Below are 24663 nucleotides of genomic sequence, written 5' to 3' on the forward strand. Positions count from 1 at the left end.
GTCCAAGCCCTATAAAACCTTACAAACTGTAACTTACATACAAAGCTCTAGCCCAAAACCCGGAACCCTCTCCCCTTAAAATTAAGCCCCAAATATGAGACTCGAAACCTGAAACGTGATCAGAGCTTTTCGGGGCTTTTCAGGGATTGTGTAAATTACTGTTGTAAATATATAGGTACTGTGTCTGTGTTATCAGTCCATCTCAAAAGTCAAGCTTGCGCAAACTAGCGTTTTTTTGGTACATATTCAGTAGGTAGGTACCTATATAGTTCATTGTTCATAAAAAATTTAAAAAATGATACTTACTTAAAAAATATGGACAATTATTAAAAATTTCAAAAAATTTTAATTCAGATTTTTTTAAAAGTAAAGAACTGTTGGATTTGAATACATATCTTGAAAAAAGCTAAAGCATACCCTAGTTTGTGCCAAGGTTGGGGAAAAACTTGTTTAAAAAAAAGAAAATATATCCTTTTTTTGTTCAAAACATTTTTTTCTTGTTTTAAACGAAAATTCATTTTTAAAACTAAAAATAGGGCTCAAAATTACCACGATTGACATTGGGTATTTTTGTTCCCTATTCTCTATTTCTCATAATTTTTCATCGCCGATTTTAGCAAATTGTGCATGTTTTTTTTCTTGTATTCCATTTTTGCACAAAAAACGTGTAATTAAAAAAAAAATAAAAACTGAAAATTTGATTATTAAAAAAAAGTTTTACATGAACAAAAAAAAAGTTTTAAACGTTTTTTTGTTCAAAACAATGTTTTAAACATGTACAACACTGGTTTGTGCAAGCTATCTCAAGATGCCAAGAACGTGTATTTTGAATTTCAGTCAATTTCAACCTGTAGATTCTGAGAGCTAGAACAAGAGGATTAAGCACGTCGATAAAATCCCCATAAGACCAATGTAAATTTAAGTTCTTTGCCAGTCTGTTTGCAAATTAGGAAAAAAAATATCCAGAAATTTGGGATCTGCTCTTAAAATGTTTTTTTCCAACAGAAAATCAAATAAGATTTTGCTTTATTCTTCTTGAAAATTGCAATTTCAAGCGGCCGAAAAGAAAGCCCCAAAAAGCCCTGGACACTGAGCCCTGAAACCCAAACCCAAAATTTCCTGGCCCCAATCCAAGCCCAAGACCTATTAAATTTTTGATTGAAAACCCAAGCCCCGAAACCTGGAACTCAAAAAAAAAAAAATAAAAATCGTTTGTCGGGGCCTCATCCCTGAATAGGTTGGTAACGTGTAATAGATACATATGATTGGTGGAATGTTATCACCTCAGTCCAACAACAAATCATGTGCTAAAGTGCTATTCGTATTAAAATAAATTATCATTCACTGTGACCAACCGAAACATTTGGCAGAAAACTTTTTTGGTGTACTCGATATTTCTGCGCACCTTGTATGTAAGTATGTAATGCCATCTTTTGTATTGGTATTGGATACAATAGCCATAACAGCCCTCTACGCTCCAAGTACCCATCAGCGTGTGTACTCACTGTACAGGGTGCCCAGAAATATCGTCAACCCCTAAGGAAATTTTGTTACTAAAAATATAGGTTGGCAATATGCGAAATAGATGCATATGATTGGTGGAATGTTATCACCTCAGTCTAACAACCAATCATGCACTATAATTATTATCATTCACTGTGATCAACCAAAAGGAACCGAAACATTTAGCAGAAAACTTTTTTAGGGGTTCGCGTTCACGATATTTCTGGGCACCCTGTATGTGTAGGCCCGTATGAGTATCAACGGTAAGACGCGATGCGAGCTGTCCAGCTTCGGTATGGCTATGGCAGCCGGTACGCTTGTACACGAGAGTCGAGACAAAGACATAAGACATATGTTTTGTAAGGTACGAGTATCTCACTTACTGAAATTCCAGACGAGGTGACGGTGAATAGATTACAGAATGGCGTAGGTAGTAGGTACTGAGTAACAAATTTAACCCGGCAAATTTTTCTAAACACAAACATAAAGTCACAAGCACAGTATAGTATCACGACCAATGAACCAAATACACCTAATGAATTTGAGCTGATGAATTCATCGAAACGCGAACACAAAGAAAACACATCACAACCGAATTGACGGATACCTAATTTATTTGTACTTAGTATTGTAGATTAGACCCGAAATCAAATTTTTCAATCTCAAAGAGATATCAAACGAAGCATTCAAACAATAAAGCAGAAGATAACAAATGGCAAATGGCGGATTCCATCGAATTAGCACCGACCCTTGATTATATATTACATTCATATAATCAAGGGCACCGACAATACCGACATAATATTACAGGACGAAGACGAAAGACAACGACATACTGAGCACTGACTACTACGGGACGAAACTATAACTGACTGATTGATATTGATAAACGTTCGATAAACGCGATCGACGACCTCAATCATGAATCATGATTCATGCAAAGGATTCATGACAGAATCAACAGAACGTTTTGTTTGTTGACGTAATGGTGCGCAATTGTCTGCACACCAATGCCTGTAATGGTGACTAGTATTTTTTAAATATACTTACCTATGTAACTAAGTATGTAAGTAGTTCCTGTTGTAGTTTGCTAAATTTAGTTGCTACCACTATCATTATTTTTATTTCATTTCATTCAATAATTATTATTTTTTGAAACTTTTGAAACATTTCCACTGACTAAAATAATATTGAATCGAAAATCTCTTCAAATTAGTATGTAAAAGTGTGTGTGAGTAAATATAGTTGTTAAATTTATCAGCCAAATTATTTTCTTTAGATTGATTTTGATTTTCAGAAAATTAGTTCCTACAATAAATTACCTACCTACTTTTGTACAGGGTGCTCAGAAATATCGAGCACCCCTAAAAAAGTTTTCTACTAAAGTACTTTGGTTGGTCGTTGGTCACAGTGAATGATAATAATGATAGCACATGATTGGTTGTTGGACTGGAGAGATAACATTCCACCAATCATATGCATCTATTTCACGTTGCCAACCTATATTTTTAATGAAAAACTTTCTATGGGGTACTCGATATTTCTGGGCACTCTGTACATACTTACTTACTTATGTACTTGAAGCTCAAACAGCATTGCAAAAAACTTTTGCATTCAAGGTTAGGTAATTTTTGTAATTCGATTACCTATGTTACTGATCAGTCAGCACTCAGCAATTTATTGCCAATGCCAAATGAAAGGAGAGCTGACTCCTGAAAGTGTCATTTACGGAAAAAGAGATGATAGGGAATCAATCACCCACTTGAGTACCTTACCTATATTTGAAAAAAAAAAATTATAGATCATTCATGTTTCAACGCGTTCATTACCACCTAGAGCTACACCAACGATGGAAGGGAAGTCTTCTGTTTACCAATACCAAACTTCATTTCCATAGCAACGCATTTTTGTGCAGCTTTCTTGAAATCGACAAAGCGAAAGAAATTTCTTCATAATGGATTCGTTGAATGTGAAAATAAATTTGAATTCCAGTTTAAGCATCGACGATGTGTGTAAAATCAGAATTCTCGATGCAAGCACCACCGAGAAAACTGATCGACTACGAAACGAATGCAACGATTTTATGGAAAGTAAGTTACGCTCCGTTATCCGCGCTTATTTTCATATTCAATCGAATCAGATATCCAGACATATGGGTAGCGCGTTTATTGATGTGTGGAAATATTATAAACTCGTGTTCTCGTGAATGTTCATAAGGCACTAATAATTTTCAACAAGTAGTCGAGGGATTTCTCGCCATGATCGAGTCGTTGGCTAAAAACGTGGAAAATGAGAAAATGAAAGCGATTGGAGCTTCGAATCTGATCAGTTCGATTTCTAAAATTCGAGAAACTGAGCAAATGCAACTGCAGGTGAGCAACTTATCTCATAAATTGCACGTAGTATGTAGGTGGGTAATTTTAGGTACGAGTACATACGCATTATGCACGATATATCAACAGTACATAATCCCAAATTCAAAGCAAGTGAATAAACAAAATAATCATTTGAAACGCCATCATTTGCTCGATTACCGGAGGTGGGTAAATTTTTAAAATGTTCAAGAATCATCGATAAGACGATATTCTAAGAAATTCTTCCTAATCCCAATAAGAAATGTTGAGAAATATACGAAACCCATGAGTAATTCTATTCAAGTCTTTTCATCGCTAGTTCGTTATTTATTGCCAACACTAAGATAATGAAGGGACTCGAATGACTCATTCGCTTTCAGTCGACCATGTTCTTTAGTTGAAGTATGAAAATATTAGAAAATATTTTAGGTCAGAATCGTTAAATTTTACGAATAAACATACCCACTATTACAATACCTAGGTAATAATGACATTGAATTGTTACAGACGCAATTGATGGAAAAAACAATCGAATTAGAACGTTTACGACTTCAATATCAGTCATTGTTGAAAAGTGCGCAAGAACAAGAAGAGTACATCGAACTGCTCGTAACAAATAAATAAAAACGAATGAAGAAAAAAATTAAAATCGCTGAAAAATATATACTTTTTACATTGCAATATTGTTTTGATTAAACTTTTTTACACGAAGATGTAATCATAATCACAAGTTAAAACGAATACAAATGTTTAGTTATTTTTAGTTAATAGTAATGTGACTTTTAAACTATTGTCAGTGGCGTCTGATACAAATAATTAATAAATGAAAAAAAAATTCAAAAAGTAAAAAAAAAAAAGTACCACAACAAACATTTTAAACGAATAAATAATTATTAGTTCAAATCCAACTTTCACATTTTCCATACGTATAGCGCAGAAAAACGACACGAAACCATTTCAAACAACAAAATTAACTAAATATTTCAAAATTTACATCGAGTTGATCAAACTTCCCCGAAGAAATTTAATCCATCATTCACAATTCCACAAGTTGGAGAAAAAAAAACAACATTTTGTTAACAAAGAAGGCAGAATTGCCGAGGTTTAAATGCATCGTCGTAACACAATAAGTACGTAAATAAAAATGAAGGTTACGAAATTTTTTGTTGGCTAGCAATAGAAAACAAAAAAATACAAAATATCTATATAATATTTATAGGTATATAAATTAAAAAAACACACATACAAAGGGTAGGTAACTGAAATTTAGGAATAAAATGATGGAAATATCCGCTGTAATTCTTACAACGCCACTGGCTTAAAAGAGCTAGATAAAAAAAAAGCGCATAAAACAATTATTTAAATAACCAACATGATTGAATACATATTGTATAAAAGTACAAATATTATTAGTAAAGACCATTTTTTCGTAAAAAAAAAGAAAAGAAAAAAAAGACACGATAACATTAAATAATGATTGGCGAATTAGCGATAATGAAATCGTAATACGTTTATATGAATTTTTTTACTTACATTTTATTAATCCTATCTACCATATTCATTTTCTTTAATTTAGGAATGTATGTCGTAAGTACTGAATTATTTCTTTAGTTTAGTAAAAAAAAAATAATAATAATAATATAAAATAATAATATATGTATATAGGTAAACATACGAGATATAAAAATTAATAATTACAATACGCGAATATAAATATAAAAAAAATAAATAAATTTCGTTTTCATTACGTAAAAAAATATAAGCATCATTTCGAGAGAAAATAAACACGAAACGTTGAATTTAAAGGGGAAAAATCGATGAATATTCGACGATGAAATAATAAAAAAAAAAACATTAGAAAAGGTAAAAAAAAATCATGATTATACACAAATTCGTTGAGCCGGCGACTTTGATTGGTTGGAATTGAAGGGAAAACAACTTGGTATTGGTATTAATAAAATAAATAAATATATTTCAACACGATTTTTCATCACATATCTGAAAAAATGCGCAATTACAAATTAATCGAGATGTAAACAAGGGCACCACGAGAGATTCGTCCGTAACAGCTTACGAAGTAAACACAATACTAACCCGAAGGTGTTTCAGATCGGCCGTCGGTTCCATCGTACGACTCATCGGTCAAAGCTCCGCTGGCATTGTCATCGGTAGGAACAGAGCCACGAATAGTCGACGATAAGCGAGTAGACGTCGAACCAATTGCAGCACCTCCACCACCTCGTCTGCGTGATAACAATCAAACATTAAGCGTTAAACGATCGAGAACAAAATAAAGAAAAAACTGATTCGTTAGGTACCTTAAACGGTTCCTTAAATTATTGTATTCGCGATTGAGACTTTCGTGAGCTTCCATCAAATCCTCCAGTTCTCTTTGATTTTTGCGTTTTTGAGACTTCTCGCGACTGATTTCTTCTTCCGCTTCATCCAATTGACGTTTATATTGCTTCAATCGGTTATTGTACTGCAAAACGAATCGAATAAATTAGATACAGGCGGAAAAAAATTCATCGACGATGTCGCCGCAATGCTCACTTTTTCAACTTGATCTTTGTACTGATCTGCGTGCCGTCTTTCTTCTTCCAACTGATTATTATAATCTTTCAATTTCTTATCCAGTTTGCGGTTGGCTTTTTGTTGCAGCAATCTTTCCCTGCGATGAAATAATACGAGAAATGATTAAGCAATGCGAAAGGATCTCGAAAATTGAAACGTCAAGCAACCAACGAACGAACGATCGCTACGTACTTGGCTTCGGCTTCGAGTTGCTCTTCCAAATTAACGATCTTCGATTCCAGAGTGGCGATAACAGCTTTAGTTTTGGTTCTTTGAGTGGTGTCTAATTCGGCTAGTTTCGTTTTCAATTCTTTGTTTTGCCTTTCGAGCAACATTCTATTAGATTCGAGTTTCTGGGTGGTGGATCGTTCGCTGGCTAAATCTGAAACCGACGGTATACGGTAAATTGTATAATGTATATTCACGAAGGAAAAAAATACACTGTGTACAGATACAAGTGGAAACGATATGGTACCGGTAGTCAACTGCTCGATGGCTAACTGCGCTTTTCTAGATTTATCGATGAGCATTTCCGAATTACTCTGTTCTTCTTCCAATTCCTCTTCCAGGGAAGCGATTCGAGCCTCTAAACGACGTTTTTCGTCCACCATGAGCGTTCTGGACAAGAGATGAAAAATTTGATAAACAACGAGAAAACGATACACGGAAAACACGAACAAAATTAAGGATTGTTACCCTTTGTTCGCGCTGCTACTGATTTCCTCCTGTAACTCGTCGCGTTCATTTTCGGCGGCTCGACGAGCTCGTTCCGAAGCGGCCAAATCTTCGCCCAATTGCAATAATTCGGCTTCCAAAGATTTGATTTTACGTTCGCTTTCTTTGGCAGTGGAAGCTAATTCGTCTCTACTGGCTCTAGCTTCTTCAGCTTCGCGTATTGCTTCTTTCGCTTGCGCCTTTGGAGTGAGAAAATTCGCTCGTTAACGACATTCAAACAACGATAGAGGTAATAATGAAAAAATGATCGGGTATAAATTTACTTGTAATTTTTTCAATTGCTTCAAAGCGTCTTCTTTTAATTTATTATTGATTTCCAATTGTTGTTCCATGTCTTTCAAATCGGCTTCTAATTTCTTTCGCACAGCCAACGCGGCAGTTCTCTGCTTACGTTCGTCATCCAGTTCGGCTTCCAAGTCGCGCAGTTGCTTCATCAAGCCTCTTCGTTTCTCCTCGCCTTGATCTTCTTTAGCCTGCGGAAAATTTGTCAATTGAAACACTAGGTTCTACTCGTGAATGTACACATTATCCCACCAAAAACGTATGAGTATTGAGTATCGACGTACCTGTAGATCTCTTTCGAATTGCGTTCTCAAAGCTTGCATATTGACTTCTAAGCGTAATTTGGCATCTTCCGTCATTTGTAATTCATCTTCCAGTTCTTCGTTTTGGGATTTTTGTTCTTGAAGCTGCGATTCGAGTATGCGTTTAGCTTTCTCTAATTCGTGCACGTTTTTGTCGGCTGTTCCTTGATTATTCATCAGTTCGTCCAGTTCGGACTGCAACTGCTTTTTACTACGCTCCAGGTCTTCGTATTTTTCCATCAAATCGTCCAACTCGCGAGTCAGCGACAGAACCCTGGTTTCTTTATCACGAGCTTCACGTTCGGCGGTGTCTCTTTCGTTGGCTATTTGCTCGGCTACAGCCTAAAAAAAAAACGAATTAATACTCTCGCTCAAACGCAATGATTTGAAAAAAAAATAATAATATCAATAGATTTACTTTTTCTTCGGCCAACACTTTGTCAAAGTTACGCTGTTTCTTCTCTAATTCCATTACTTTCGAACGCTGAGCTTCCAAGTCGATATTCAAATCGTCGAACTCGGCTTGTAATTTTTTCTTCGATTTATCCAGTTTGTCATTATTCGCTTGTAATTCTTCGATCTGTCTTTGGTATGTTTCAATATCCTAAGGCAAGTCAAAAACGTACGATTTACAAAATGAGCCCAATGAGAATAAAAACGAAATGATTACTGTTCGTGACTGAGTATTTACCTTTAGCAACTTTTTGCGAGCTTCTTCCAACTGAATAACTTGTTCGCCTTCGTCTTCAGATCGTCTCTTCATTTCATTAACTTGCAATGACAAAGCGATATTCTACAAAAAGGCGTAAATTAACGCGAGTTCAAAACGTCTACAAATAAATAGATTCAAAAACACCAACTTGTTTCTCGAGGTTCTTTTTCAGTCCTTCTTCGTCTTCCAATCTTTCTTGAAGGCTTTCTTTTTCACTTTCAATTTGACGTAAACGCGAACTCAACGCTAATTTCTGTTTAGTTTCCTCTTCTAATAATGCCTGCGTAGTGAAATTAAAACAATACAATTACCCATAATTTTCTCTACTAGCTTGGATTTTGGTATTACTAGAAAAAAAGCCAACCTGAGTTTCTGATAACTGAGTCTCCATGGTAGCAGCGGATTTCACAGCAGCCGAAGCTTTCAATTCGGCTTGTTCTAACTGATTGGTTATAGATTCGCCTTCGTTGGTTAACTTTGAAACTCTGTCCGCGAGTTCGGTTTTAATTCTCTCCGAGTCGGCCAATTTGACTTGAATTTCGGCTAAACGGCAAAGCGACAAGGTGTATTAGAGATCGAAGCGACTTACAAAAGAAAAAAGAATAGTCGAGAAATGTAAAATAAAAACCTAATGCATTTTCAGCTTGCTTTCTTCTTCGTTCGCATTCTTGTCGAGTGGAAGACACGGTTTTCAGTTCAACAGCCAAATCTGCATTTTCAGCTTCTAACCCTTGTTTCGCTTTTTCTAGCGCCGCTTTCGACTGCAAGCATACAATCATGATTTTCGCGAACAAAGATTCGTAAATTACCACACATAAATATATAATCACGTAACACAGACGATTAACTATACGATAACAACGATTCGAATGATTTTCAGTAATCGTAATTTTTCAGAATTTTCCCTCCTCCCTTAAGAAGCCATTTATTTCTGTCGTACCTTTTTCAACGATTCCAATTGTTCGTTGATTTCAGCCAATTCTTGACTATGCTTGTGTCTCATTTCGGTGAGTAATACTTCGTGCGTTTGAGTATCTTCTTCTAACGTCTTTTTCAACGTGGCCAATTCCTGAACAATGGCAAAAATAACACACGTAAGCGGGATGAAAATAGCGAAAACGCAAAAATACCTAAACGGTCAGCTATTTTCGAGCAGACGTTTACTTACTTGTTCGCGTTTAGAACGCAATTCTTGCATGGCAGCGGTCGTATCCAGCGAATCGAGCAATTCGTTCTTCAAAGCTTCCAATTCTTCGTTTAAATCGCGTTTTTGTTTTTCAGCTTTAGCCCTGGCGTTTCGTTCGGCTTCTAAATCTTCTTGCAATTCGGTGTATTGCGACTCGAGTTCTCTCAACGTTTTTTGAATCGACGCTTTTCCTAAAATCCGAGCAAAATACAGCCGAATGAAATGATGTGTCAAGTTACGAACGTAGGCTAGGAGAGATTTTTTTTATCAACACTCACCGGCAGCTTCTTCGTCGACCCTCATCTGAGCCTGCGTTAATTCTTCTTCTCTTTTGCCAAGTTGCAGTTGCATTTCTTCAATCTGCATCTTTCTTTCGTTGAGTTGTTCTTTCAAATCGTTAACCTGGGCGTGAGAAAAAAATTCGCGATTAAATCGTAAACTATGGTTATTTTACAGACGCTCGGGCATACGTAAACGGCGCTTACTTCGGTTTCTACTTTTCTTTTTGTGCGATCCATTTCCTGTCGTTGTTGATTATCTTTATGTACTTTTTCTTCCAACTCGGCAATAGTAGTTTCGTATTTGGCGCGTAATTTCGTCAAATGCTTGGCTTTCTCTTCTTCTTCGGCTAAAGCTTGAGCCAAATCGGCGGCTCTGTCTTCCAAAACTTTCTTTTCTTTCGACAGTTTGACGTTGGTGTCTTCGGTCAGAGCTAAATCTTCTTCTAGTTTTTTGATTTTCGCGTCGCATTGAACTTTTTCCAGCTGTAATTTTTGTCTGGCCGCTTCTTCTTCTTCCAGTTGTTCTTCCAAATCCTGTCACACGAGACGATAAAAATTAGCGCGTGAAAAAACAACACGAAATAACGACGAAACAGGCGGAAACCATGCGACTGCTTCTGGCCGCCAATTTTTTCACTAATTACCAACCTGAATATTAAGTTGAAGCTTTTTCTTTTCTTGTTGCAACGACGTCACTTTTTCTTCTTCCTCTTCGATTCTGGCTTCTAATTCGTGCAATATTTCTTCCAATTCTTGCTTGCGAGTAACAGCTCTGCAAAACGTACGCACGAAAGCGTGAGAATTTTCCCAACAACTCGAAAAATCTCGACGCTAAGGCGAGACTTTACCTGATTCTCATCTCTTCGGCTTCGGCGCACAGTTCTATTTCGGCTTGCAACTGTTCGGCGATGATATTTTTCTCTTCCACGATTGATTTGTGTTTCTTCTCCAACTCTTCGGCTACCTTTACTTGCGAATCCAACTTTTCTCTAATTACACGCAATTCTTCTTCTTTCAAGCTCAATTTCTCTTCTTGTTTGGTCACTTGCAGCAAAGGTTTCACCTGAAAGGCGCGCACAATTAAGCGAAATGAGTTCTATTCTCCGCAAGTGATGGTTTAAAAGGTCGTCAGTATTACCTTGGTATACAGCCTCCACCATTGCCAATTTCTCAGTTTCAAATAGGCCGAACAGTTTCTTTGTATTACTCGAATGGCGTTCAGCTGCTGAAGTCTTTTCTGGTAATTTCTTCTGGCCAAGTAACCTCGGCAGAAAGCCTGAAAACAAGAAAAATACGGGAAATTAGGCGACGCGACGCTGACTCGTGTGCGATGTCGAATCAACGACTTACTTGGAAATTCACTATGAGGTCGGTGATTTTGTAATCACGCTCTTCTTCCAAGTGGGCGAGCACACCAGCACGGAAGAAAATTTTCGATTGTCCGACACGGTACAAATTGTGGTCCAAGTCCAACGATTGAATCATCTTTTCGCAGGCTTTCTTACCGTCCATAAATCCTTTGGGAATCGCGTTCGGAGTCAAGAGTTCGTAACGTTGTCTGAATTCCTGCAGCGCAAAACAAAACCATAAAGACTCACATAACAGGGATAGCGATTATGAAGGGCGATATACGCTACGATACCGTACCTGGAACGGAATTCTATTGGGGAAACCTTGTCTACAAATACGGATACCTTCCAGAACACCGTTGCATCTCAACTGATCTAGAACTAAAGGCGCGTCGATATTTCCGGCCTTTTTCGCGTGATTCGGTATGATACATCGCACGAAATTTGGGTTCGTGTTTCTCAACGTGATCATCAGTTTGTTGAGTTGTTCCTTATACAGCTGGGAAACGGTACGGAACATTCCTTTTCTGTAATGTAAAAAAAAAGGAGGCATCAGTCTAATCCGTTGTTACACGTGAGTAACGAAAATGGGACGCTCTTTACCTTGTTCTGGAACCGAACGTCGAATCACTGAGAGCTTGTTGAGCCATGCCGACGATTTCCGCATCTTTCCAAATATGCACGACGAACGGATCTTGCGACGCTTGCAGCAAAGATACCACGTTTTCGTTCAACGGATCCATATTCTTCATCAACCACTGCGCCGCCGAATAGTCGACCTAAGATTGCGCCAAACAAGATTCGCGTGTTAATGAGTGATTATCGACGTTTAGAGCTGATGAGCTGACCGGAGTAAGCTTACTTTTCCAGCGTAGTGAATAATAGCGAAATCGGCTACGCCTCTGAAGTCGGTTTTCACGAATTTCGGATGAAGACTATGCGCGCCGACCAATTTTTCCACGAAAGACTTGTCCGTTGCTTTGGGGAACCAACATTCTTCATCCAACAAAGCCATCACACCCATCGGCTGTTGTCAAAAACAAACGAAACGTATCGAGTATTATCGTACGGTACAGATAGATCAGACTTTCGGCGACGACCTCAGTTAAATCGTGTAAAAACTTACCTTATCGATCAAGTCGATGGTCGGTTGTAAATCCAAGCCGAAATCGATGAATTTCCATTCGATTCCTTCGCGTTGGTATTCCTCTTGCTCGAGTATAAACATGGTATGATTGAACAACTGTTGCAATTTTTCGTTCGTGTAATTGATGCATAATTGTTCGAAAGAATTCAACTGCAGGAGGAAAAACAAACAAATAAATCGTCGTAATAAGGCAAATCATCGATAAGAACAGAAACCAGCGTCTACGTACGTTGAATATTTCGAATCCAGCCATATCCAAGATTCCAATAAAGGAGGCTCCTTGTCTTTTGGTGCGATCTAAAGAACGATTGATTCTGTTCACCAACCAACGGAACATACGTTCGTAGCAAGCTTTTGCGATCGCTTCGACGGCGAATTCAACCTAAAAAAAAAATACAATCGCGTATTATTGAAACGTAATGCGCGTACGTTACACTATCATCATGACTCGAGACCGACCTGCTCCTTGGTTTGAGCTTTGGTAACGTGATCGCGGCCAACTTTAATTTTCGGTTTAAGGAAAGCTTTGGTCATCTCGGTGACGGACAGTCCCAACAGATGAGCTACTTTTTGGGCAACCGTATTATCAGGCAGCGTCGCTTGATCGCTGTTTCGTTCTTGTTTGAAATTCATGTTACCGAACAGCATGACCGCGCTAACCACTCGGAACAGAGCTGAAAAACGTAAACCAATAAATCAACGAATCGACGAACCGACGAATTAGCAAAAACCAAGGACGACATACCCGAATAGTCTTCGTTGGTCATGCCCATGATGTTCATCGCGTTTACGGTGGATTGAAATTCGGCCGCATCGTCGACTCCCGGAACTGGTAACGGGCCGTACTTGAGGAATTCGTACGTTTTCGGATCTTCCAAAATGAATTCTTCTACAAAGTGCAAAAAAAAACAAAGAAAAAATCGTATGAAGTCGCGAATACTCAAATTATGCAACGAAAATAATTGCAGAATGAGAAACTACGCAACGTGCACGTACTTCTTTGATCGGCGGATGCTCCGGCCAATAACTGGTAAAATATGTGGAAAGTTCGTTCATCGGTGGCTTGTCTGATCGCTCTGGATTTTTCCAATAAATACGTTTCAATGTTCGCTCCAGCGATGTAGCCGGAAGCGTCGAAATTGATTCTGATAAATTTACCCTGCAAACGAACAAATACGTATGAGTGTAAGTTCCACTAGGACGGTCTTTCGTTGATAAGCAAAACGATGAAAAAGTAAGTGATCTCCTGAGACGTGAAGAAATTATAGGGGATGAGACTGAAATTTTCACAACTTTTTTCGCCAGGTTTTGTTTTTTTCTTACCTCAGACCCCACCTCCCTCCTTCCCTCCAGTATTTTTCATGCTAATTAGGCAGGTGTGGCTGAAACAAATTTTGGAAGGGAAAGTTGGAAACAAAATGTTGAATAATTTCAAATGTTCAAAAACGATGCTTTTACGCCTACTTGAAAAAATTTCAATTCTTCTATTGCAAGGTTGGTACTAAAATCCAAAATCAAAAATTCACGTTTTGTTCATGTTTTTTTCTTAGACTTTTGACCTTTTGAAAATCAAATTCGAACAGAATATTTTTGATTTTTGCCCGATCGAAGCAAGGGCGAAATCTCTAGAAAATTTACAATATGTGAGATACAAAAAAATCATTTTCAATACCTATAAGAAGTTTCAACGCCAAAATTTTGTGCATTTTAATATTTTTGGATGAAATTTCGCACCTTTTTTTTCGTTTTCTGTGCACTTTTTAGCACCAGTACGACCCTGTTTTCACTTTTCAGGAAATTAATTTTCCAAAATATGAATGAGACCCAAGCGAGGCGAGGGCAAAAACTCTCGAAAATTCATAATTATTCACTTTTTTAGGACATAATTTTTACATTTTCAAAAACAACCATTTTGACAAAAATTAGAAATTATTGTTTCCAAATTTCCGGCGAAAAATAGAGCATTGTTTGATATTTCAGCAGGAGTTGGGACTTTCTGGCAGTTTTGACAGTAACGCAGTGGTGAGACCTTTTTTTTGAGGGGGGAGGAATTTCAAGATAAAACAACATTATTTTTGATGTTTGGAGTCAATTTTTCTAATCTACAACTTAGCAAGAGCGAAAACTTTTTGAAAATTCATAATTCAAGAAGTAAAAACCTATGGTTTTTGGTAATTCTTTGATTTTCCCTGCTTCCACAATATTTCTTTCCAACATTTTCCAAATTTCCCAACGTTTTCCAACACACCAAATTTTCCCCAAAAATTCCCTACTTTTTAGATTAGTTTTTTTGTTGGAGAAAAGACCCCCCCCCCTTCAACACGTCTCTGGTGATCTCATATTCAATTCATCATCTATCATTAATCTATGTAGCTCAAATTCCTAGTTTAATCGTTCGGATTTGCGTAAAGTTTATAATATTGCGTTGGCGAGACTTGTTTGCTTTCAGCCAAAAATAATTCCAAGTCATCTTCGAATGAATAAATTGATAATTTGGTGGAAGATTTCAATTTGCTCACCTATCTACTCGTCAATTGTAGTCTACTTGGACCCTACTCTTTACCTAATTCAAAGTAACTTTGGGAGAGTACGAATTCAGCAATTTGGCTTTATAACAAAACGGTCAGCAAATTTTAAAGATTTATTGCACCGGACGCTTGACTAGACCAAGTTCACCCTTGTCGTTAAAAGAATGCAACGATAAGTACGTTTGGGCCAGCGCAGCGATAAGGCTCGGCGAGGCGTTAATTATCTCGGATTTGACACTTTATCACGTTCACGAGTTGTTTCGCTTCGTACATAATATTTCTTTCTCGCAATAAGCTGATTTGTTCGAATATACCTAAGGCTGCGACGTACGTATTTATCGCACACGTATACTGATAAAATTTCGCGATACGAGGCGAAAAATTCGATGCATTATTGCAAAATGTACAGATGCGTACCGAATGTTTACTGTTAACGCATACGCCGCGCTCTCAAAACGTTTTTTGGCGCGCAAGTAATTAAACGTAGGTACGTCGGAGTTTTAGGTGTCAATAAACCAGCCAAATGAGCGTTCGTATTGCGAGAAGGTCAAGGTACCTGGTACACGCGTCGACCAGCGCCATACCGAGAAAATTAGCCGACAAAATACCGCATTTCATTGCTTCCTAATTCGCGAAAAAACACTTACATCAGACCTATAAAGAACAGAAAGAAGGGGAGAGAAGAGGAAGGGGCAAACAAACCATATCACGCGAATCCGAAATCTCAAAGAGCTATGGAAATACGTATGTACGATGATACTTAGTACTTACGAATCTGGAAGAATTGTCGTTTTTCACGGTTTTGGCATTTCCAAATGCCTCTAGAATAGGATTCGCTTGTAAAAGTTGCTGTTCCAATTCGCCCTGTAATACAAATACAGTTCAACCGTTAATTATACAACATACAAAAATTCTAAACATAAATTTAGGTAAATATTTTATTCGTTGTAAGACGTAAGCGCGTATTTTTTCAAAACGTTCCGAAGCGGGAATAACTTGTTTTTACATTTAATAATAAAAAATATAAAATAACCCTCGCCAGTTACATGAGTAATAGATCTATTTACATATAGAGCGAGAAGCAAGATTGAGACTAATTAATATGTAGGTACATACTTATATATAAGTAGGTAATGTCATAGGTAGGTATAGTGACGGGGTGACATGACACAAGATGAACCAATTTTTTTGGAACACCTTCGCTCGAAAAATAAAATTTCAAATTTTTAAAAAAGAATCGTGTAATACGAAACAATTTTCAGAAAATTTCGATTTTATTATAAGTGGTAAGCCAAGGTTACCTATAGTACCTACTAGAAAATCTTGTTTTTAAAAAATATAAAAAGTACTCAAACAATCTGGGTGATACGTTGAGGTAAAAGTACAGTACTTATTAGGTATCTAAAATGAAAAAAAGAAAAAAAAATCTTCGTCTTGGTCCATACGTACCTAAACACCTACCTCAAATGTTGCCTAATTTCCAATACGCGTAAGGATTAGCATAAACAGAAAAAAAAGTAATATCGTCAATTAACTTGTTTGAAAAATCTTTTTTAAAAAACACTCCCCAGATAACATGCCTGATAGGCGATTGTTTTCGAATCGGGCAGTTATCTACGAGTAAGTACACTAGGTACACACTTGAAACGATATTTCGACGAAAAAACTGCCCCAAGTTTTGAAATTTGGATTTTAAAAATTTTTCTAGAATTTACAAATTGGCTGAGAATTTACTTTTGAACCGATAGTGGAACCCCTACATGATCGAGGTATGTCCAATATAAGCGTCAACCAATGTTACAGATGGTGGAGTTCATTATTCTCTCTTTCAGAGAAATTTCAAATTCCAAAATTTTTGCAAAAAACTGAAAACTCGCTGAAAGTTTTAGAATGCCTTGACTGATACTTTTTGAGATGTCCTTTTAAAATTGCTCAAATTTTCAAAAATTCGCTAAAAATCCCAAAATGAACTTTGGCACTCGAAATTTTGGATACAGGGTTCCAGGACATACCTTTGCGATTTATCAAATGTCGGAATATGTAGATAAGCACCTGATTAAGTGGCAAAATAATTCTGTTTTTCCAAAACTAAAGAAAGCCCTATACGCTACATCCCCTGCTTCAAAGCAAATATGTTTCTATCATTAGTAACCCTCCCCTCCCCCTCCCCCCACTACAAAGCTCTCAATTTCGCCAAATTGTGTGTCATATTTCGGTCTGATTTCCAACAAGACTTCGTGACTTGATACAAAAATCCTCTTTATGGGTCCTAGATTTTTGTTTTCTTCACTTTTTGGAAAAATGCATTTCTTTCATCAAGTTTTCATTTTTGCTTAGCTTGGGAAATGTCGGATGACCTTTTTTACTATCGTTATTACAATTTTTTCTCATCAATTCTTATTTTTAATGTTTTTCAAAAAGTGTTTTTGACTAATGTTTTTTACTTATGTTGTTGAATTATTCTTGAAAAAGAAATTAATAATTTACATTCATTTGTTCTGTTTGAAATGAAGAAGGATTCGAGCTTTTTCAAAACTTTCATATTCCAAAACGACTTTTCTCCGAAAGCTCAACTTTTTCATCATTTAGCCAATTTGGCAGGTTGTTCCATCAACATGAAAACCTATTAGAGAACCTCCAAAGGGTTAAGTATACAACATTGTATTGGTTTGGGTACTACGTACAAAGATTACAAAGTCTACTATAGTTGATAAATATTATGTATTATTTACAAAACGAACAGTCACATCGTCGCATTGGGAGTAAAACAAGGCCGTCATGCAATTACGCTACGAGAAGCAATTCTATGTTCGATTTGTAATCTAAACTGTATAAAGATAGAGAAAACATAGAGGCCGACGATATGCGTCGATTGTTTACGGTCGGGCCGAGATTGAAAGGTTGCGATTTTTTACAAGATACGCATCAATTTTGATGAACGGAGGCGTAGCCAAGCAGAGAGCACAAAAATTGATAGTTTTTATAAAAAGTTTCTGAACCAACTTTTTCGAAAATTTTCGCTTCAGCAGTACCTAATTTTGCCACCATTAATAAAATTATCACACATAATGAAGAATTTTCAGAAAATTATCCCAAATTTTGATGTTTTATATTTAAAATCTAGTTTTGCCCCCCTCCTTGGTGAAATTCTGGCTACGTCACCGAACGTACAACAGCTCATTCTTCTCTTTATACAGCCTAGATTGTAATTACAATAAGTTGTTTTCCTTTTAAGGTAAAGAAATATGCGAATAAGCGATATCTACTGATAAGCATAAGCTCGAATACTACACCGCGACCGTCGCGTCGCACTACGAACTATTAGCGAGGTACATCTGATACTTTACATATACACAAATACACATAGAAGTACTCAATTTACCAACAAATATTACGTAGATCAGGTTTAAAAGTCGAGTAGATAATACGTGTAAAGGTATTATGGGTGTATCATCAAAGTTTCCGAGTTTCCATCAGTTGGTAATACATAACGCTGGCCGAGACAAACAAAAAAAGTTATGCATGTACATTGCACACACAGAGCCTATCTCATCATGAGAAGGAACTAGCTGCACCTAAAGTGTACCACTTCCTTACTTTTCTCATGAAATATATTTGTGAGGGGGGGGGGGGAGACTGCATTCACACACAAAATTTCAGCGAAATCAATCAAAAAGAACACGTTCAACAGGTATTTTCTTCATCTTTAGCATGGGAAATTCAACTCTTTTTGCTGTGTAGAGCATTATACTCTTGTAAGCCGAATCTGGCTCATTTTTGGCATACAAAATATGTTGGGACTTTGTTAACACGTATGCCAAAAATGAGCCGAATTCGGCTTACACGAGTATAATGCTCTACACAGCAAAAAGAGTTGAATTTCCCATGCTAAAGATGAAGAAAATACTTACCTGGTAAAAGTGTTCTTTGTGGCCAATTTTGCTGAAATTTTGTGCATGAATACAGTAACTCTCCCTCAACATATCCCCCCCCCCAAAAAAAATAATTTCAATTTTTTTCAGTAAAAAATATTTTATGAGAAAATTGAGGAAATGGCGTACATTTTTTTCGCTCCCATGAACAGTTAGAGTCATGTCGCACATAACCTTTTTTAGCTCGTCTAGGCGAGATCTACACGTGGTTCAAATACTCCGAAACTTGTCTGATACACCAAGTATAGCAGATGCAGGATGTTCATTTGAATCCAAGTCCATTGTGGTAAGTACAAAACATAATTTCGAGTGCTCAATCAAACAGGTGTTGGAATTTGTAGCATTACCAAAACAGATTCGGTGAAATTGCAGTTGAATTCAAATGATAACCCTGTCTGTATTAGGTAATAGGTACTAGATAGTAAGGTAACTAGGTAGAGGTACTTACAATAAATAGCGCAGTTGACGCCTGAATGTCGGAACAAGTGTCACAGAATACGAGTACATAACAGTTGAAATCGTGAGCATAAACCAAAATACGAGTACGAGTGAACGGACATAAACAAAACAAAAACAAAAGATAAACAAGGTATAAGAAATGAAACCATACTGATTCAAGGTACGCTTTTTTAGCTGTACGAAATTACCACATTTTACAATCTACAGTTTACAGTACATATTTTTAAGCAAACTACATCTACAATCTACGATTTACGAGCTATATTACGGCTCATTCATTCGTTTGCATTGCATCTTTGTTCATTTTGCAAGCGTGCACTTAACGAACGTGTCAAAGCTTTACAGCAGCGCAATCCGAAGAAAAAAGTCGAAAAACTACGGATATAATAATATGTAGTATGTGGCTATCAACTACATATAAGTAGGTAATTATAGGTATACAGAATAGAACAGACTCACCTGCGTACACCTAGATCTGCTCTCTTTATATATCTACTGTCTTATCTACAAATATGTCAACTGCATAGGGCAAAAGATAGCCTCGACAAATTTGCAAAAAAATATATCATTTGCTCTGAGACCCAGTCCATGCCCATTTTCTACTCCCCAAATTGGCTAGCATAGATGGAAGCGAAGACTCAAAAAGTTCCAGGTTTTGGTCAGACATTTGGGTCTCAAGGTTCAGGTCTTTTGAATTATTACAAACCAATTACGTATATCGGCAATTACACTTATATATGTACATAGCACACTTTTTGATAACTTTAATCGGTGGGAATCGAGAGCCTTTGAGTACCCTGATCATACCTTCGTGTTGCTAGTTTTGGAATCCAGTTTTGGAGCCCATTAATCAGGTCTCGGGTACGGTTCTTGCAAGTTTTCCAAAAATTTATTGAGACTTTGCGAGTTTTTGGTTCCAATTCTAGAATTCGTGCTCGGGTGAGAAAATGATATTACCAAAAAGCGCTAGACAAATCTGAGGCTGAGGAGTAAGGACCAATTGCACATGCCGAAAATCAGTCTCAAACTCTCGGTATTACTAACGTCAAACGACGTGACGCAACTTACTGGTATCCGCATCGTCGTCAATCGTGTCATTTTACAAGTCGTACTCGTAATCGTAAAAAATTGATCTACTAAAACGATAAATTTTCGATACTAATTCAGCGAGATGAATGCGCCGGCGCGGCGTCGCGTCGACTTGTAGGAAAGGCGCCAGCGCCGGCGCCACGTCACGTCAACGTTAGCGCCGTAATACATAATAATAATTGTCCATCTATGCCGCGAATAATGCGAATATTCATAGCCAATGGCCAATGGGTAATAAGCGAATGAGTGAGAACGACGATTCGAATTGTGGCAGTGAAAGTGCAACTGTTGCCCATATAGACGTCAAACAGTCGAGTCGTTCGGATCTTGCGTCTACGATACACGATTGACGATAGTAACAGTACAGGTACCATATATACCATAACTACAAAATAGTGTTTTGCTGTAGAGACAGCGCGAGAAAAAAAGAAGGAGAAAAAGATAACAGAGGTACGTAAACATTGAGCCTGGTCTCGATTGTACAGCGCAAAGTATCGAAGCAGCGGCGTCAATTCGCGTCTATAAATGGTCATCCTACACTACGACAACATGAGCTGAGCCGGTCAATCGCAACCGTAGGTACTTAGTATGTATTTATGAGGTACGCGATACGCGAAAGAAAAATAAGTAAAAACCGTAAATAAATATGGCGCAATATGAAGCGTTAGCCACAATGTAGAGAGATTTCCTCACAAGAGAACACCCCTTCCTCCATGATAATCTCCTATCAGCACAAGACATAGAAAAGTCGAAAGAGGACCATCTCTCAATTTCCAGCTGCTGAAGCGAGGTTGATTTTTCATTTTCCAAGCTTTTATCTCACGGCATAGGTAATTCGCCCAATAACCGCATCATGTGAACTTCAGCAGTTCAAATTTAGGATGGATGGAAGCTGGTCTGATTGGGCGGACTGGACGATTTTTCGAATTCATCGTCGGAAACAAATCATGTAAAAAATTCGTTTTCTGACCGGAATTCCGCATCTGGCCAATCATAGCAGTACGGTGGAGGAGATAGAGCGATTCCTTAAAATGGATGATCATAGTACGAGTACAAGACAGCGTAAACTAATGTATCTACTTGTATGTACCTGTGGAACAAAAAATTTAAAAATTCGCCAAAAAAATTTCTTGATTTTTTTCTCAATTTTTCATAATTTTCAAATGGGGGGGGGGGGTTGAATTTTTGTAACGTCTCGAGTAGTGAATACATACTCGTATTATTGATAATCAATAATTCACTAATTATTTTGCGCGGGTAGGCAATTAGGTAGTACCTACTTATGAAGCTGCACAAGGGGGAATGGGGCGGGAGTTGCAAACCGCACAGTGATTCAGATGAAAAATTTAGCCAGACAAACTCAGATTTTTGCACATAAAACGTGACTTCTTTGGTGAACAATTTGATTTTTGACGACTATTCGACCCCAAAACTCATGCCAAGCCCCAAAGAAAGGTGAAAAACTTCAATTTATCAAAGACAGGGTGTCCACTGATTTCTGGAAATGATTTTCCTTAACTTTTCCAGGTTTTCCAGACCAATTTTTCTATTTTTCCAGACCATTTTTCTCAATTTTCTATGCTCACCCCGTACTTTAATTTTTTTTAAAAAATTTTGGAAGGGGGTAATTTTTTTCATAAGCTTCTCTTGGAACTGGATTTCGGATATAAAAAACAGCTTAACTTTGATTATTAACTTTTCTAATTAAAAATAAATAAAACATGCATCAAGTTTGGCCAATTGATAAAATACATAATGTATTCATGTAACTTATGAAATTTTTTTTTTGATTTTTGAAGGCCTTAAAATGTGAAATTTGTTCATTTTAAAATGAGAGACAAATTGGCCCGAGCGAAACGAGGGCGAGAACTTTCAAAAATTTTCATTATAAGATGCCTGAAAACGAGTTTTTTTTTGGAATGCGAAGAGTGTTTATTTTTTGGTTTTTTAAATTTGTAATATTGGAATGGATTTTTTTTAAAGGAAGTTTACTCTTGAAAAAGAAAAGAGAACAGACTTGAGCGAAGCAAGGGCGGAAGCTTCTGATAATTTGAGTTTCGAGAGGCATAAAAACGAGGTTTTTCTATGTGAGGACGAGAAGCTTTTTTTTTGGCTTTTAAAATTTTAGAATATTTGAATTAAGTATGTTTGGTTTTTTTAGTGAGGACGAGTAGCTTTTTTTTGGATTTTCAAATTTTAGAATATTTCAATTGTTTTTTTTTCTGCAGGAAGTTGATTTTGAAAAATAAAACAAAACAGGCCCAAGCGAGGGCGAAAGCTCTTGTAAATTTGTATGTATTTCGAGATGCTTAAGAACGATGTTTTTTTCGTGAGGAGTTCATTTTTTGGCATAAAAACTTGATTTTTATAATCTAGAAATTTTCATGTTGCCTTTTGAAAAAGAAAAGAAGCCCGAGCAAAGCGAGGGCAAAAGCTTTTGAAAATTTGCGTTTCGAGAAGAGAAAAACAGTGTTTTTCTTTCATCACAGGTCCTTATTCAGAATTTTCAATTATTCGTTTTTTCAAAATTCCAGGGATTTTGTGTGAAAATTACGAAATTCCCTGACTTTTCCAGGTTTTCCAGGTTTTCCAGGTTTTTCAGACCTGTGGACACCCTGAAAGAATACCCACAGTACTGGTATAAAAACGTAGGTTTTTGAAGGCGCTGAATGCTGTTTTGAAGAATACTTCACTGCGAACACGAAAATGGGATCCAAACAGAAGGTACAAAATCAAAATCTTTCAATAGGTACAATACTAATAATGGGTATCTAAATGCAGGTTTTCGGGGGTTCAGAATTCATTTTCGAAGACCATTAGACCTAAAACGGAAATCCCCAAAAATGATTCTAAAAGTGAAGCACGAAAACCAGAAAATTTCAAAAAATACCATATTGGTTCATCAAATTAATGGATACAAATAAAAATCGCCTTTAAAGTGACATTGAGAGGGATTGAAAAATACGAATTATTAAAATAGGAGGCATTATCTTCATCGATGTCATTATCTCTGTTGATTTTTGGATTTCAACCCCTCCCCCTTCCCGCGCCATTCTAGCAGAGGCGGATATTTTTGATTAAAAGATCAAATGGTTTACGAAATTGAAATCAGCTTCTTCAAAACCAACTGATTCGATATTCATATTGCATTTTTCAACATTTCTGAATTTCACCCCCCCCTCCTCGATGAAACTGAAATCAGCGTCTCAACAAATTGATGATTCAGTTACACAGACGTCATTGTCAGCAACTGTAGATTTTTTCAGTGAGGTCAGCTCTTTTGGAGCACTATTATTTTCTACACTGATAGAAATTTTTCGTAAAAGTTACTTTAAATTTGGTATCATTTACAATATTTTTGGTAAGTGTTGCCTTTTTACAATAAATATTACGAGAAATCACGGAAAAAATCATAGAACACTTTTTTTTGGGTATTTATTTTATAATTTTCTGTATTCAAGAAGAAGTTTTGTGTAACCAGTACGATAAATTGCGGAATGAATACTTCCCGGAATGATTACGTAAAATTTCAAGTAATTTATACTGAATTTCAGAGCTAGTAGAACTGAATGCTAAAGTAACCATTACAAGGCAGGGAAAAACAACGGTTTCAGCATAATGTAAAGGAACAGTAACCCAATGTGTCAGGTATAAATACTGTGAATTTTGTCCAACATCACCATATGAATCACAGTAACCATTACAGAAAGCAGAATTGTAATTTGTATTGCTGCAAATGAGGAACGCTTATCCTAAAAATGGTATAAAAGCCTTTTAAATACTGTAAGAATTACGTAAAACATCCCGTAACCTTCTCTGTTTTCATGAGGCAATCAATTCAGTATAGTTTTACTGGAACATTGCGTTATTTCAGTTTTTTTTACATCTTACCTATGATACTAGTGTTTTTTTCAAGGTAATAGTTGCAGAAAAAATTCAAGTAATGTTAAATTTCTATTGGGCAACAAATACCAAAATTTTACAGAAGTTAATTACTTTTTTTCAAGTTTTCCTTACTTCAATCAGGGTATTGAATCCTCTTTCTTTAAAATTATGATCACTTTGAAAAAAAGTAATCGATCAATTTTCAACACAACGGCAACTGCTAGAATTTCGAATAAAACATCACGTTGTAAAGAAAAAATTTTGAACATTGCAGTTTTTTGAAACACTCATGTGCTCACTGAAAAGGCTATAGGTGGATAAGTATGGCGAACTTGCCCCCGAGGG

At 36.7% G+C, this 24663-nt stretch overlaps 3 protein-coding genes across 3 annotated transcripts in view; 1 reads left to right on the forward strand and 2 right to left on the reverse strand.

Moving 5' to 3' along the window:
* LOC135847415 (zwei Ig domain protein zig-8-like) overlaps positions 1 to 2360 on the reverse strand; it is a 216288-nt gene extending 213928 nt beyond the window's left edge. The window contains exon 1 of the mRNA XM_065366928.1: positions 1887 to 2360. The gene's annotated coding sequence lies outside the window, so the exon portion shown is untranslated. The remainder of the gene's footprint in view (positions 1 to 1886) is intronic.
* A 1008-nt stretch (positions 2361 to 3368) lies between these two features.
* On the forward strand, positions 3369 to 5313 carry IFT20 (intraflagellar transport 20). Its single transcript, XM_065366931.1, has 3 exons — positions 3369 to 3593; positions 3721 to 3875; positions 4365 to 5313. Exons 1-3 carry the CDS (start codon positions 3458 to 3460, stop codon positions 4479 to 4481), a joined length of 408 nt encoding a protein of 135 aa, XP_065223003.1. The 5' UTR covers positions 3369 to 3457; the 3' UTR covers positions 4482 to 5313.
* The window catches only part of zip (myosin heavy chain 10), a 50108-nt gene continuing 29950 nt past the window's right edge, over positions 4506 to 24663 (reverse strand). The window contains exons 4-35 of the mRNA XM_065366924.1: positions 19334 to 19354; positions 15725 to 15817; positions 13422 to 13584; positions 13171 to 13314; positions 12885 to 13099; positions 12655 to 12807; positions 12405 to 12575; positions 12141 to 12305; positions 11882 to 12057; positions 11577 to 11805; positions 11280 to 11495; positions 11068 to 11205; positions 10778 to 10992; positions 10578 to 10701; positions 10134 to 10463; positions 9927 to 10050; positions 9631 to 9839; positions 9403 to 9531; positions 9091 to 9223; positions 8827 to 9005; positions 8611 to 8742; positions 8442 to 8543; positions 8169 to 8354; positions 7733 to 8092; positions 7430 to 7639; positions 7128 to 7345; positions 6907 to 7049; positions 6624 to 6813; positions 6411 to 6528; positions 6176 to 6339; positions 5952 to 6100; positions 4506 to 5855 (exon numbers count right to left, since the gene is read on the reverse strand). Of these exons, the coding sequence (XP_065222996.1) occupies positions 5848 to 5855; positions 5952 to 6100; positions 6176 to 6339; positions 6411 to 6528; positions 6624 to 6813; positions 6907 to 7049; positions 7128 to 7345; positions 7430 to 7639; positions 7733 to 8092; positions 8169 to 8354; positions 8442 to 8543; positions 8611 to 8742; positions 8827 to 9005; positions 9091 to 9223; positions 9403 to 9531; positions 9631 to 9839; positions 9927 to 10050; positions 10134 to 10463; positions 10578 to 10701; positions 10778 to 10992; positions 11068 to 11205; positions 11280 to 11495; positions 11577 to 11805; positions 11882 to 12057; positions 12141 to 12305; positions 12405 to 12575; positions 12655 to 12807; positions 12885 to 13099; positions 13171 to 13314; positions 13422 to 13584; positions 15725 to 15817; positions 19334 to 19354 (5307 nt within the window). The 3' untranslated portion in view covers positions 4506 to 5847. The remainder of the gene's footprint in view (positions 5856 to 5951; positions 6101 to 6175; positions 6340 to 6410; positions 6529 to 6623; positions 6814 to 6906; positions 7050 to 7127; positions 7346 to 7429; positions 7640 to 7732; positions 8093 to 8168; positions 8355 to 8441; positions 8544 to 8610; positions 8743 to 8826; positions 9006 to 9090; positions 9224 to 9402; positions 9532 to 9630; positions 9840 to 9926; positions 10051 to 10133; positions 10464 to 10577; positions 10702 to 10777; positions 10993 to 11067; positions 11206 to 11279; positions 11496 to 11576; positions 11806 to 11881; positions 12058 to 12140; positions 12306 to 12404; positions 12576 to 12654; positions 12808 to 12884; positions 13100 to 13170; positions 13315 to 13421; positions 13585 to 15724; positions 15818 to 19333; positions 19355 to 24663) is intronic.

The sequence above is a fragment of the Planococcus citri genome, chromosome 5, assembly GCF_950023065.1.
Source record: "Planococcus citri chromosome 5, ihPlaCitr1.1, whole genome shotgun sequence".
Lineage (NCBI taxonomy): Eukaryota > Metazoa > Arthropoda > Insecta > Hemiptera > Pseudococcidae > Planococcus > Planococcus citri.